The sequence below is a fragment of the Gossypium raimondii genome, chromosome 2 (genome assembly GCF_025698545.1).
Source record: "Gossypium raimondii isolate GPD5lz chromosome 2, ASM2569854v1, whole genome shotgun sequence".
NCBI lineage: Eukaryota > Viridiplantae > Streptophyta > Magnoliopsida > Malvales > Malvaceae > Gossypium > Gossypium raimondii.
Window position 1 is genome coordinate 44,035,379 of NC_068566.1, and position 15,749 is coordinate 44,051,127.

Consider the following 15,749-nt stretch of genomic DNA (forward strand, 5'->3'; position numbering starts at 1 on the left):
AAACCATAAGCTAATAAATTATAAAATTACACTCCAACCTCCCAAAAATTTAAAATTTAATTTTGCCCTTAAAAGTTTCTAGCTTCACCCTTGGGTACACACATGTTTATAATTTAATTTGCATTTTTAAATATTTTTCCACATCATATTTGAGTCGGCATTTAATACCCAAGTTAATGTCTAAGTTTATAAAAAGATCTAATTGATTACCTAATTCAAAATTTGGGTAATAGTTTGAGGATATTTGATGCAATTGCCCCTTAAACTTTGATGTCGTAGGCATTGGGGATGGGTTCCCCTAAAACAATCACATGAAGAATCCTATAAACCGGTTGCCTCACCTAAGCTGCCGTCGCCTTCACGAGTCCTTCATTTCATAACCCTTTTTTCTCACCAATGCACCGCTCTCATCTCATTTGCTCCTTGGATTATGGGATTCTCCTATGACTTAATTACACCACCAATATTATCATATACGTATATAGGTTAGATTGTGGTTTTAGTCCTTCTACTATGTTCAAATTTGAGATTTAGTTAATAGACTCTATTTTGGCATTATTTGGTCCCTCTATTTTTATACTGTCATTAGTTAATCAAAATAGTTAATTTCGTCAATTATTAGTGGCTGATCTTGGCATCGAGTTTTAGGAGGGAGCTAACTTAAATTTTAAAATTTTTGAGGGATTTAATGAAAATTATCAAAAAATTTAAGTGTCTAATGAAAATTTTCAAAATCTTTTTGGAGGCCAAGGCACTTGGCTCTAGTGACCATCCATCCTTGTTAAGTATTCCGATTAAAATTTTAATATGGATTTTTCTTAAAAACACTTCTTCCAACACAAAAAAGGAAAATTTATGTCAACATGACAAATTGGAAGAAATTTTTTTAAAGAAAAACCAAACATTTTTTTTTCTCAAGATATCCACTGGAACGAGCCCAATGATTAATCCTCCGCGTTCTGTAGGCCCATTAAGGGGTAGATGCTGACCACAAGTTTTAAAGCTGTTTTATATCCAATACAAGGATCAAATCCTCGACCACTGGTTGAAGTAAGAGAAACTCTTGCCATATCACCTAATCCCGTGGTTAAAATCTATACATAAAAGTTAAGAATATTAACAAATTGAATTTAACTAAAGACATTGACATCAAAAGTAAATGACTAAATTATGAGAAATTAAAATTTAGGGACCAAAACTAAAGTTGTACCTACATATTAAGAAAGGAGAGAGAGAGAGGGAGAGGTAGTGTTGTTGACTAACACACGCAAATGCTTAAAAAGGCAGAATCCCCGTAATTTAATCCCCAAAACCCAACAAACAACTTGACTTTCACGGAAACATCCCCTAATAGTAAATATTTTATATTTGTAGAAGATTCCAATTCCATTCATTTCATATTCTTCTTCTTCTTCACTTATTAATCATCATTTAATATTTTATCACAAGTAATCCTTCGGTGCACTCTCAAGTATTATTATGTCAGTGTTGGTCGGATCGGCTGGATTAAAAATCTATCACCACATCGGGAGAGGTGAAAGTTCAGCAACTAAAACAACGTTGATAGTTGAACCGGTTGAATTGGTTTTTAAAAGGTATTTTTTATTAGTTTTTATGAATTTTTAATTATTTTTTAAGCGACAATCAACCTGTGTTGAATCGAGAACTGATGATTTGCCCGGTTTAACTGATTATTAAGACAATGCATTATACTCTTAAGTAGAGAATTCATGTTTGAATTCCAAAAAAGATTAGAGATGACAATGAAAAGGCGATTCGACCCCAATTCTAACTCGATATGCCTTTTTATCAAAATAAAATAATATTTTTAAATTATATTTTAACTATTAATTAAATGTTAATATAAAATTTTTTATATTATATAAAAAAAAGCGATCTTATTAAAGGCAGTAAATCAATACTAATTGAAAAAAACAACTACAGACCTCGAAAATATTAACCTTAATAAATCATAAAACAGAGATTAAGTGATTACATGAGCTCCAAATAAATGATATATATGAAGGCATTTCCATCCCCATCACTCAAATAATTCCAAACCCCATCTGCATATTTGCAGCTCACTCATCTTCAAAAAAGAAAAAAAAATGTCAGCTACCATTGAGTCAGAACAGCAGACCCCAAACCCACCATTATCAAATCTCGTGAGCACCATTTCCTCCTACGAAGGCAACGTGCTGCTGGCTGCCATCATCTCATTGCTCCTCGTCATCCTCTTCGTCCTCCTCCTCCATCTCTACGCCAAGTGGTTCTTGGCTCATGCTCGCCAAAGGAGCCGATCTTCCTCCACTCTCTCTCACGTCTTCCCCCACGACCGGTTCCGCCATTTCCACGCCTTTTCCTTCGACAACAACGCCTCCGCCTCCTCCCCATCCAAGGGTCTCGATCCTTCCCTCATTTCCTCCATCCCCTTGTTCGTTTTCAAACTAGATGAACACAGCGACAACAACAACAAGAAGCATGGGTTACACAACTTAGACTGTGTCGTGTGTTTAAGTCCGTTCGAGGATAACGATGTTGGAAGGAACTTGCCCAAGTGCGGCCATGGTTTCCACCTTGAATGCATTGATATGTGGCTCCACTCTCACTCCAATTGCCCCATTTGTAGAGCGCCTGTGTTGTTGACCAATGATGCTGAATCTCAAGTCAGTTCAGCGGAGACTGTGGGGGAATCATTAGATTCTGGTCGTCATCATCAAATTGCGGCACCCATTGACGATGATGATGACGATCTTTCAGCTTCGTCTTCCATTGGTTGTTCTTTGAAGAGAATGTTGAGTAGGAACAGATCAGAGAGCAAAGTTTTTCCCACATCAAACGGCGGTGATCTTCAAGTTTGAGGATGATGAACAGAGTGATTTACTTGCTCTCTTTTTCTTTTTTCATGTTCATAAATTACATCACTTTTTTGTGTATAGATGTCGGAAAACTTGTTTATCATCTTTCTCCTACATTGAGCCACGTAATTTTAATCTCGTTTTCCATTCATCCGAAAATTCCTAAAATTCAATGATTCAAACCCAATGAATCGAAAATGAGGTGATGAGAACTTGAAAAGAAGGAGATTGAGATGGAGCATGGTGGCCGCATATGGTTGTCGCAAAAGCAATAGTATAAACCCAGGACCATAAAAAAAAAAAAGATTGTCTGAAATGCAAAAGGGGACAAAAGTCTTTCCTTGTTTTTTGGTCAATGTTAATTAATCAATCATGTGATGTGAGGGACAGAAATGGTCAAACAAATGCTGCACATATATTTATTAGATAATCCAAATCCTTGGTCGGATTTTTGGACCATTTGCTTCACCTCAGGCCCATTCATTTCACCTGCTTTTCTCTGTTCTTTTTATTAATATAACTCTTAGTCCCTCAATTTCCGAATTAACTCCATTTTCATACCTTCACATTTCTGTGTACTTAATTAGGTTCAAAATGGATTTAATTACTGTTCAAGGGCTTCGATAATTGTTGATCATAATAGCTTTTGGTTAAATTTAAAAGATGAAAGCCATATGCAGAATCCATGTATTAAACGTTTTAACTCATACCAATGGATTGAATAATTGTTACCACTTGCTCAATTTTGGCATCTGCTTCAGTGTCTAATTTGTTGCAGCAGACAACAGTTCACAAGTCTGTGACTGAAGGACAAACATGTGTCAGAATCACTGTTAAAATTATTTTTGCTTTGCTGTTCTTTTTCTTGGGCAGAATCCTCAGCTTCCCATCCAATCTGAATTTATAAGGACGAATTCTTGAAATAACCCCTAACTTGATGGCTTATCTTTTTATTTTTATTTTTAACATAACTTGACGGGTTATCTAATAAAAATAACATATAATAAATAATGAAATGTATGGCTTGCAACTAGTTAATTGAGTGACACATTAAAAGTCTTATTAATGTAACTGGTTTTTTAAATAAAAATACTAAATTACCCTCAAATAATATACTTTATTTTAATTAAGGATATTTTCGTAATTTTCTAACTGAGTTGATGATTTGGTTGAGAGTAACATCAACTCAGTCAAGAATTTAAATAATAATATAGATTTTCTACATCTTTCAATTAGATTTTTTAATTTTTATAACTTTTATATATTTCATATTTATATTTTAATTTTTATAAGATTTTATAATATTATAAAAATCAATATAATATAATATAATATAGCTAGTTTTTTTTACTCGTGATGCGCGAGTTGATTATATGTTTTAATTAAATTATATTTAATTATTTCTTAAAATTTTAATAGATTTTGTAACATTTTGTTAATAAAATGGTTACGAAATTAAAACATAATACATACATTTAATTTTAAAAATACGGTAATTGATATTAGACTGAATTTAATAAACAATATTTTAAAATATAAATATTATAATAGTAGGTTGTGTGGAATTCAATTTTTATATATAGTTTCTAATTTAATTTTAATTATTAATCCGTTAATGTAGATTATTAATTAAATTTAAATATTGTGACCACTAAATATCTATTTCAATTTTAATAGTGGATTTAGTTTTGTAAAACTAGCAATCGATAAACTTAGAAAGACTTTTTAAACTGTTTTAAAATTTATGTAAAGTTGTAATTTGAATTATTGAATATAAGTAAATTATATAAAAAAATATAACTGCAAAACACAATTAAAAATTATGAAAAAGGAAGAGGGGTTTATGTTGCAAATTTCTCCTTCACAAATGTTTATTTTCTTCCCTTGTCACATGAACACGTTAAAAATTTAAGGTTGGTTTAGATGGCCATTGGGTGCAGTGCGGTGCAGTGTGTTTAGCTTACTTTTTGTCTCGCGCTATAGTATCTAATCTTACCGCTACCGCTGTTTTTACACTAACCGCATGTAAACGCACCGCCCATCCAAGCTCACCCTTAAAAACCTTATAATATATAATATATACTACCTATCATGATAGAGTCAGGGAATATTATTTTTAATGATTTGAGTATTAAAATTTTAAATAAAATTTAATTTAAATACAATAGAAAGAAGCATCAAATCAAATTTAAAACAATTAAATAGATGTTTTGTCTCGTTCTATTGTCATCCCAACATTACATGTTGAAGTAAAGAAGTGGTTTTTAATTTATTATCATATTTATGATACAAATGCTCCAACAATTGTATTTTATACGTTTTATCGCATTTAAACTTAGGTCCTTTTAAATTATTACGTTAGTTTCATAACTCACTTCTATTTATTGCAATCAAAATCTTTATTTTAATGGTAAAATCTCAAACTTCATACAAGACAGGAAGCAGAATTTCACCACAAAACACCCATAAATAATATCAATCTTTGATCTAAGCCAAAAGAAAAGAAGATAATGATGTAAGTTGCTCAAAGGGCCTCACACACAAATGAAAAAAAAATAAATTTGAGTGATGACTATGCCATCAATGATCACTTGATTTTCCTTATCTCTCTAGTTGGCTATTCTGAACATTCATTCTTGTTAAGTATTAATCATGTCTGGATCAAGTACGAATACGATCTTTAAAGATCCTCTAAATATATAAAAAAATAGAAAAAAATTCAAACAATATTATATGGGATACTCACAACCGTGTCCGAGTAATTTGACTTTCATTGTAATGGAGAAGTGAATGGATTCAAACAAGCTCTACATAGCGGGCAGCTTGATTGAGAACCGAGCCACTTATCAACACACTGAGAATGATAGACATGGTTACATTGTGGCAAGACCTTCACCATCTCTTCTTCTTCAAACACCCCTAGACAGATACAACACTCAGTTTCTTCACCTTTTGTGTGCAAAATGATTGGCAAGTTGTTAATGGCATTAGGGTCCAGCCCTAGGGAAGAACCTGGTGGTGTTGCATTAGCCATCGCAGCAGCTGTTGAGAGGAGACAGTGGCTATACACCCAATGAGCACAAAGGAAGAGAGTGGTGATGAGAAAAAGTAAAGAGAAAAAGATCAGCAAGAGGAAAAGGCCTCTAGTGTGTGAGTGGATCATGTTGGTGTGGTTGAGGATGGTGAAGTGCCATTGAAAGATTTTGGAGGCCATAAAAATGGCTAATTGTTTTTTTTTCTTTTGGAGGATGGGATTGAAAATATTAGAATATATAAAGGTGTTGAATGGGCAATTTTTTGGGGGTTTGTAGTATACCCATACTGTTGTTTATCCTGACCTGATTTTCTTCATCATGGTTGGTTGCATTTATTAACATGAAAGGGCTATATTGGTTAGCAGTTACACCGTAGCTTTATAGCTTTGGAGTGGATTCAGTTCCCACGAGAAAGCACCACCTTTGATCTGTATGTTACTCTTTAGGTCCTGAAATTATCACCCAAATCTTAAATTAGTCCTAAATTTCAAAACATTTTAATTTAGTCATTAAAGTATCAATATTGTATCAAATAGGTCATTCTTTCAGCCTAACTATTAGCATAGACATTGAATGCTAGCTCAAACTTGATGTGAAGTATATTTAAAACTCATGGATCAAAATGTAAACATGTATATACCTACTCTGGGCAACTTAAATCTAGTGTGTTTAAAAAAAAAAAAAACGAAACAGCTTTTTTGAATTTTAATGACATTGTTTTTTTACATGTCAAATTTAAGTTGAACGTGGAGTAGGTATATACATAGGGGCGAATCTAGAAATTCTTTAGGAGGGCCAAATTTGAATTATAAATTTTGAAATGTCAACTATAGATTTTATCATGTATTAATTTATTATTTTATCATTTTAAGGGATTAAATAGAATATTTTTCATGTTTTGGGGAAAAACATAATTTTCCCTATATTAATTTATAATTTGATCATTTAAAGAGGGACTAGAATTAGAATTTTTCAAATTTTTTTTTTGGGGGCTTGTATCTGCCTCTGTATATACATGTTTACAATCTTATTTGCATGTTTTAAATATGCTTGATATCATATTCAAATTGACATTTAACACCTAGATTAACGATTATATTGATGCAAGGATTTGATTGATACAATATTGATACTTTGAAGAATTAATAAGAATGTTTTAAAGTTTATAGACCAATTTAAATTTTGGGTGATAATTTGAGGACGCTTGATGGAATTAACCCTAATTATTATAGTCATTGAAATATGGTTAAAATTGGTATACATCCCTATACTTTAGAAAAGTTTAAGATTTAATCCTTATACTTAAAAAAAATCTTCTTAAATAAGTTAAAATCTGAATCCATTCATTAACACTAATAATATTTTCTCACAAAAAATTCAACCTACGATGTTTATATTCCTTCAATTATATTGCACATCATATGTAAATAACTGTGTCAGCAAATTTTGAAAGAAAATATTAGCTAATTTAACGAATTGATGAAGATTTTAAAATCAAAAGTTTTAATTTTGAAGTACAAAATTTATTGAAGTATAAGCTTAAAAATTGAATATAGAAAATCAATCACTTCGTCATCTTTATATATATTATAGATAAATAAAAGCTCTGGTATTCCAGCCTAGTGGCGCTCCCCATGCAACCCTGCCAGCAGACATTATAATACGTTATAACGGATAGCAGTTATAGAAAAAGCTAATAGTATACATTATAGATAGATATTATTAGCTTTAAGTTTTGACATATTGATTGAGTGTTTATCCTTTTTAAGGATAACCTAGATTCGAATCATCGTTGAATTAAAAAAAATTAAATTAGAGTACTAATTCGATGTTTTATCTTGGTCCCATCCGTGCTCGAACATTACCATCCCTAATTTCGCTAGATGATAACTAATACTAAGAGTTTCCAACAGCAAAGCTGCACATACATGTGTGTATATATATGTGTGTGACAATTCCATTTGTTTATGTTTTTAAAAAAGGGGTAGACAAATAAATATTTAAGCCCAAAGTGCAAGGATAGACATGGAGGTAGAGCCAAGAACTAGGGCAATGAAAGAAGCTTTCTTCAACCACATTTGGGAAGACATGAGCTTGTTGTGGAAGAAATCGAGGGCAATGAGATCAACCATCGCCATGTAAATGAGTATGCCCGACGACATAGAACCTAACAACCCTTCCATTATCAACGCATTAGGGCTGCTGTCGCCGTACCCCGTCACTGCAAATACTACCATTCCCAAGACTATTCCCATTGGTGTCGTCGCTGAAAACATAAAGCACATGTATGCCACTGTTCCCGTTTTGAATTCCGCCTGAAAAAAAGAAAATCACAATAGGGTAACTGCATTAATTAAAAAATATATTTATTAAAATTTTATATCAAACTTTGGATGCAATGTAGCTTTTCTTTAAAAATTCCCAAGACTATTCCCATGAGCTTGAAAATATAAAAATGTGATAACATGACACTATTTGATTATGTTACGTCATCACCGAAAATTAAAAATATAGAGTGTCACATCATAAAATATTGACGGATTCTAAATTCCGAGATCAAAATGAACCTAATTACTAAATTCAAGTATCAAAGTCCATCATAAAATTAACATTTATTGTTTAAAATGCCATTTAATATTTAACATAGTTATATTTTGACAGATTTTATGATTACACAAATGAAATATTTTGTTTGGGGTTGAGCTATTAATGAAGAAAACATTATGTCATTTTTAAACAATAAATATTGTTTTGTTAACTATGTTGTAATTTAGTTTTCTTTAATAGTACAATGATTAAATTAATTCATTTAATAGTAAATGGACTAATTTAATTCAGTCCCTCTAATAGGTAATTTCGTCGAATATTCTGAGAAAGAGTTAACAAATTTTTTTTAATAAACAAAATCCTTAAACATATGATGAAAATTATTCCTATCATATATATATATATATATCAATAAGAGGTTAAAAAAATTAGTCCCATAGTACTCTCTATTTAAAGCTTTTACTCCTTTTCTTATAATTTTTAAGTTACTCCATGTCTTTTGTTTTAATTTTTTATATTTTTTATACGTTAAATATTTGATTTTAAGTAAATTGTTGTTTATTTTAAGATTTTACTTAATTGAAATAATTTTTAATATTATAATACTAAAAATAATAAATTTTTAATTGTTAAGTTTAAAATATATATATTTTAAAATAATACATATTAATAATATTTATCAAATAAAATTTATATTTTCAAATATAATAATAATTAATTTCATTCCTTGGTTAAAAGTAAAACAAAGATAAATATAAAATTACAAAAAATCAAATTTTAACAATTTTAACATTAAAACAAATTAACAATATATATAAAATAAATAACTTGTAAGAAATTATTAACAATATTATTTAAATTATAAAATATTAATATTAATATTCAAATCATGATGAATTTTTGTATTATTTTAATATTATATGTTTTAAAATTAAAAATTAATATAAATAAATGTAAATTAGTTAAATATTTTTAAAATATTTTATAATTACATTAAATGTTAATTTATTAATTATTTTTAAAGAAATTCATTAAAAAATTTAAACAAAAATTAATATTATAAAAATTAAAATTAAAAATATATATATATATATATATATATCTATCGCACAAAAATACAAACATGTAATTAGAAAATTCCAACACCATATGAATAAAAAAAAAATCCAAAATAAATATAAAAATAAAATTCCAAATTTAATATAATGCAATGACGGAAAGCTGTAATTTAACCATTTGTAATAAAAAGTAAAAATAAAAAGGGAAACTTACAGTTTTTTCCCTCTTTTTTGGTTACCTGAGCAATACAGCCACCAAGACCCATGCCTTCAAAGACTTGGTGAAAAGCCAGCGCTGCAACCAGCGGTCTAATCGTACACTGATTTTGCGACATCCCCATCGTCGCTCCGATGACCACTGAATGAAAAATTATCCCAATCTCCAATACCTGCGACACCAGCTTCTGCTTAAGCTTCACCAATTCCTCGTTCGGCAAATCATTCTCCACTTTCTTTCCGGTCGTCCCCTCCTGTGTTACCACCGGCAAATAATCTCCGGTCGGCTTACTCTGACCGTGCTCCACGTGAGAGCTCGCCGTCAAGTCGACGAAAAGAGCCAGGAGGGCTCCGAGTAACGTGACCAGCCCAGCGAAAGGGAAATCCTTCCACGGATGACGGGAAGCGACGTGGCAATCGGAGAGAGCAGCGAAGGCTTCGGGGAGGACGTGAACTAAGGAGGTCGAGAGGATGACGCCGGCGGCGAAGCACTTGATTACCAAAATCGCCTTGTCGTAAACGGGTTTGCCTTGGAAGTAACGAGCTAGGAAGATAGGGGAAGATATGCCGACGATGCTGGAGATGAAGATTACTACAAGAGAGACGAGCTTTAGGTGTGACGCGGCGGCGCTGTCACGGCAGCCGAGGGTTCGAGCGGCGTCGGTCACGCACGGAGACATGGCTTTAATGGCTCCTACTGTAAGAGAAATGGAAGTGGGAGTATGCATCAAGAGGACGAAAATTGATGATTTAATTAGGGATGGGGGTTGATGGGGCCCAATTTGAAGAAAATGTTAGCGTGGTATTAATTAGGGACAAAATTTTCCTCCATTTTTCCTTTTTCCTCTTTGTTTTTAGTGTAGAAAATTAATGAAGAAAATGTTACTTGATATGAATTTTCGTTTAGCATTTTATAATATTTGTTATTTAATAAAGTAAATTTTTAGTATAAGTATAATCATTGATGTCTCGCTAGACATTGGGTTGGATCAAAGTGAGCGACTGATCATTTGCAATTAAAAAAGAATCAAAATATATCAAAGTTTGTGCTTCGAAACATTATTCCATATTTAATTCAAGAATTCAACAAAGAAAGTGTAAGGTTAAAAATAAAAATGAGAAGTGTTAGAGGTCCTATCTAGAACGGAGTTGAGATTTTGGTGTTTATAGCTAATTATTGGGTTACCCTTTTATTATTGAGATTTAACATATTATCAATGAATAGCTTATTGAGTGGTGTGTTGTATTTGTTTTAAGATCATTATCAATTCATTTTCGATAGGGAAGGGAAGATGAATCTACCTTATGCCACATAGTATCGCTATGCTAGCAAAGGGATTTTTGAAAGTTAGTTGATTTTTACTTGGCAGATATAAGTTCATCTATAAAGTAAGTTGCAACTAGATTAAGCGACTAATGTAGAAAAATAAAGATGGACATTTAGAACATTGTTCACATAGTTAGGGGTTAAGTTAAAAAATTTTGTTGGAATGGTCAAATTTGAATTATAATTTTTTGAGAGAGCTAAAAATGTTATTTCATCATTGTATTAACATAAAATTTTACAATTTTTCCTAGGATTAAACTATAAACATTTCATTTTGGAGAGGCTATAGTTGAACTTTAAATTTTTAAAAGGGGCTAAATTATAATTTTTACCATTAAATTAACTTAAAACTTGCAATTTCTAAAGAGACTAAAGGGTTAATTTTTCCTTTGAAGGGGGCTAGGGCCACTATCTACCCCCTTTAGCTCTACCCCTACACACAATTCATAAATTTCTTATGTTTCCGAGACCTTACCCAAAGAGATATTCCACTATGCATCAACAAGTACAAGCTACTATTTAAGTCCTACTCACTCACCAAATAACAATATTACTCTATAGTCTAAAAGGATCACTCCCCCTCTAAGTCTTTCCCCTTAAAAGCTTAGATGTAAACTAAGTAACTCACTTTAGTTTACTTACAAAATTGCATTCAAAATAACATTTCCTATTTGAACAAACAAAGTGCTCTATTAGCACTTTACTAACCCAAACTAGTTGTGTGTATATACAAGAAATGTGGTTTAACACCCGTAAAATTGTTGTACTTTATAAGCAATAATAGATCGAGATTGAGTACAATTGATTTCTCACTAAAATAAAATAAGGAAATGAAAGTGATAAAAGAGAAGGTTGAGGAGTATCAAAGAAAGTTGAATTGAGAAGTATGTTTGTGGTATACTAAATTAAAGTAAGGACTAAATCTTAAAGATGTAAAAAGTTTTGAGGTTCAAGATAATTATTCAAAATTTGAGGGGTTGAAGCATAAATATGAGAAAATTGAAGGAACAAAAGTGAAAATAACCTAATTTCTTATGACATGAAATTGGTGTGTAGGGACCAAATTGAATAAGTGGTATAAAGGACTAATTTATAATTTTACCAAATTAAGTGATGATTCGAGGAAAGAATTGTGGAGGATGTTGAAGGGTAAAATGGTCATTTCCCTATTAAGATAATTATCATGAAACATCATGATTATTATGGATATTGGTGTTGAATTTTAATTAGTTGAAATATTTTGTTATTAATATTTTATTTTTAAATATTTTTATTAATTAATTAATAGTTAAGGAATTGGAAAAGATGTAACACTCATGGCCCGACTTAGGAGTTTTGACTAAGTTAAAGGTGTTACATTGATCACTAAAGTGATCCAGTAAAGCTATTCTTTTGCTTAGTTGAATTTTATGAAAACCGCTCTTTTATTTTTAAGAAAAACATTCATTAATCAAATCGACTTTACTTAGCAATTCAATTACAATATTTATTAATGTCAAGTTTTGGGAAAAATGGTTAAGGTTTAAAAAGACTTTTCAAAACTTTCAAGTATTTTGCAGAGATGAAAAACATTGTTAAAAATAATAATTTTCTAAACCGAATAGCATGCAATTATCAGAGTATTAACTAAGTATAATGCTTAAAATTAATAAGTTAGACAATCCCAAACCTAAGATATAAAAGCAAGTAATAGTTAATAATTGCAAACCCAAGATGAATAAGGGAACTCAAATGGAAACTTTAAAATAAAAATAAAAGAAAAACAAGTCGCTATTATGAGGTTCCTTCGATGCTATTCCGCGTCCTAGATTTTTGTGTTACTTGAGAGGTAAAAAAAGGGGGGAGTGAGCTTATGACGACTCAGTGTGAGTCTAATTTTTAAACCATTATATATAACCGTACAAACAGTAAAACATTTAATTTATAGCAACGTAGCAATTAAGCACAATGTAAGGATGATTCAATAAATCAATGCATGTACAAATTATGTTATGTAACGAATTCAAACTAATCAAATGGTGAAAATGAAATATGAATTATGATATGTAAATGTCATATGCTTGTTTATGAGATTGTGATAGCAATGAATTCAAATTCATCATGTTGAATTCAATGTACGAGTTAGTTTGAGTTGCTTTGGCAACAAATGTGGTGTCTCACATTCGGACTTGGCAATTAAGTCGAGTGTGGGGTGTCATAGTATTTGGTAATAAAAATGAAAATATGATATTTTGAACGTTAATCTAATACATATTGAAGATTAAATATGCTAGTAAATATTTGGAAATGATTCGAGAATTGTAAATTGAGCTCTATAAGAATAAAATTAAGCCTAGCAATTCATATACATAAATATTTGGTATTTAAGAGACTTAGTGCCAAATGTGACATCCGTTGCTCGGGTTATCAGTTTAACTCGAGTAAAAGGTGTTATAAATAATATAAATTATTTTAACTACGGAAGAGCATTTTTGAAATTTCTCTAATTGAGTTAGTGCTTGATTAATTTGTGACACCAACTTAATTAATGATTTAAATAATACTATAAATGCAAAAATGATATTTTTTGTATACCAAATATACCATTGGTTTGTCCCAACAAAATCCTAACAAAGTTCCTTAGTATGCCAAAATAATATTTTTTTATACAAAAAGTTAAATTGCTCATACCTAAATTTATGAGGGTATACAAAAAAAAAGTATGAGAGAGTATTAAAAATTATGAGGGAATACCAAACTAAAAAATATAATGAAGTACCAGAAATTACGAGGGGGTACCAAAAATATACGAGGGAGAGGGAATACCAAAAATTCTGAGGGAGTATCAAAAAACGTAACAGATACTAGAGGAAGTATAAAAAAACATGAGGGAGTACAAAAAATTATAAAGGACAACATGAGAAACAGGTAGAGTACCAAAAATCATGAGGAAATACTACAAAATATGAGGAAGTACAAAAAATTATGAGAGGATATAAAAAATTGTGAAGAAATACCAAAACACATGAGAAAGCATCAAAAGTTATGAAAAAAAGAAGAAGAGAAAATACCAAAAAAACATGACGAAATACCAAAAATCACGATAAAACCAAAAATCATGAGAGAGAACAAAAATTATGAGGGATATAAAAATTCTTAGGAAATACCAAAAAAACATGAAGAAGTATCTACAGTTATATAGAGATACAAAAGAAAAATAAAGAAAGAAATAGGAAAACACCAAAAAATATGATAGATTACAATTATTGCTTCGTCTTATAAAATTTGTTTTCTTTATTTATTTATATTTATTTATCATTATATATAATATTTTTAGTATCGAACATTAGTGTGCAAAATTAATAATTTAAATGTACAACCTAATTTTGCTCGGGCCCAAACGGCCCAATACCCAAAGCCCATTACCGAAATACCCAAACTAAACCCACCTAAACAGGCCCAATAGCCTAACCTCAGCCCAAAACCCAAAACAAGAAAAACCCTAGCAGAAAACAGAGGAACCCTAGGCGCCGCACCTAGGGTCTTCTAACCCTCGGTCTTCTGCTCACCTGCTCTGCCAGCAACCACCGCCAACTGCCACTGTCATCTCCATCCACTTGCGCCGATCCCTGCAAACAAATCAAGGCAGACATGACAAGCATAGGAAATAGACTAAAAAACTCATGTAAATCGGCTATAAAGCCAAGAATAGATCATTGTAAAAGGGGTTCCGATTTTCTTTGACGAATACTGGAAAAATAAAAAAGGAAAAACAATTTTAAAGGTGACTTTTTTTCGATTTTTTTTCTTTTCTTCGGTTCATTTCTGTTATTTCTTTTTCTTCTTTCCTTCACATACGAAATAAATAGAGTAATATAAGAAAACGTACCTGAGTCATCGCGGTCGTGGCGTCCCCGGAGTCCTTCGAGTCACTGAGAACGGACGAGGAAGGGGGTCTTTGGGGTTTCGTACCTCGATTTTAGGGTCGTGAAAGCCTGATCTTCGAACGGCCTTTGAAACGGGGTTAAAAAACCTGACTTTTCGCCTTTTGACCGCTGCCTACGGTGATTGGCCGGACCTTAGGCCGGAGTTTGGGATGAAAGAGGGGAGGGGGAGAGAATTGTAAACTTTTTTTTTGAAACAACAAGACCAAATGTTTTTTTCTAAAAAACTTAGTTTTTATAGGCCCCCAAAATGACGTCGTTTTGGGGCAAGCCCCTCTGGCACAAAACGGCGTCGTTTTATAGCTGACCCGAGAACCGACCCGACCCGCAAGGAGGATCCGCGTGTTTTTGTTGGAAGGGCTAATTGCAAGTTTAGCCCTTCCATTGTTTTTATGTTTTATTAATTAAGTTCTTCCTATTTTTTAATTCGGCCCTAAGATTTGTCGCGTTTTCATTTAGGCCCTCATCTGAACGACGTCGCGTTGGTAAAAGGGAAATTTACTCTTTCAGTCCCTTTACATTACGCGCATTTTCAGAATGGTCTTTCTCTTTCATTTTATTTGAATTTTGGCCCCAAATCTTTGTCCTAGTTTCAAATTAGTCCCATTTTTTGTTATGTTTTGGTTATTAAACTAATTAACTTTCAATATCTTTATTATTAATATATACATAAGTACATTTTCATAATATATATGTACATATACATATTTTATAACTTAAATATACATACGCATTTATATATATATTTCTTATACTTTGTAATTTACATACATGTCCATATATCT

The 15,749-nt window shown here is 31.4% G+C and overlaps 2 protein-coding genes and 1 non-coding gene across 4 annotated transcripts; 1 reads left to right on the forward strand and 2 right to left on the reverse strand.

Annotated features, from left to right (window-relative positions):
• Nucleotides 1–2,060: 2,060 nt before the first annotated feature.
• On the forward strand, nt 2,061–3,009 carry LOC105789006 (RING-H2 finger protein ATL63). Its single transcript, XM_012616186.2, has one exon. The coding sequence runs from the start codon at nt 2,109–2,111 to the stop codon at nt 2,859–2,861; it is 753 nt and encodes a 250-aa protein (XP_012471640.1). The 5' UTR covers nt 2,061–2,108; the 3' UTR covers nt 2,862–3,009.
• Nucleotides 3,010–5,324: 2,315 nt separating this feature from the next.
• On the reverse strand, nt 5,325–6,218 carry LOC105789008 (uncharacterized). Its single transcript, XR_008190890.1, has 2 exons — nt 5,871–6,218; nt 5,325–5,777 (listed from the first exon to the last, which is right to left on the reverse strand). It is a non-coding gene; the product is annotated as an uncharacterized LOC105789008 (transcript).
• A 1,356-nt stretch (nt 6,219–7,574) lies between these two features.
• On the reverse strand, nt 7,575–10,496 carry LOC105789009 (zinc transporter 6, chloroplastic). Of its 2 annotated transcripts, none has more exons than XM_012616189.2 (2): nt 9,738–10,469; nt 7,575–8,208 (listed from the first exon to the last, which is right to left on the reverse strand). In XM_012616189.2, exons 1-2 carry the CDS (start codon nt 10,440–10,442, stop codon nt 7,894–7,896), a joined length of 1,020 nt encoding a protein of 339 aa, XP_012471643.1. In that variant the 5' UTR covers nt 10,443–10,469; the 3' UTR covers nt 7,575–7,893. The 2 variants fall into 2 exon arrangements, with proteins under 2 accessions (XP_012471643.1, XP_012471644.1); XM_012616190.2 differs by having other exon boundaries at nt 7,988–8,208; nt 9,713–10,496.
• Nucleotides 10,497–15,749: the final 5,253 nt, after the last annotated feature.

Bases quoted from the DNA above. Each gene is read 5' to 3' on its own strand.
- LOC105789006 (XM_012616186.2), top strand. From the start codon at position 2,109: ATGTCAGCTACCATTGAGTCAGAACAGCAGACCCCAAACCCACCATTA.
- LOC105789009 (XM_012616189.2), bottom strand. From the start codon at position 10,442: ATGCATACTCCCACTTCCATTTCTCTTACAGTAGGAGCCATTAAAGCC. The intron at 8,209-9,737 runs GTAACCAAAAAA...TCTTTTTTTCAG, and splicing joins TTGGTGGCTGTATTGCTCAG to GCGGAATTCAAAACGGGAAC.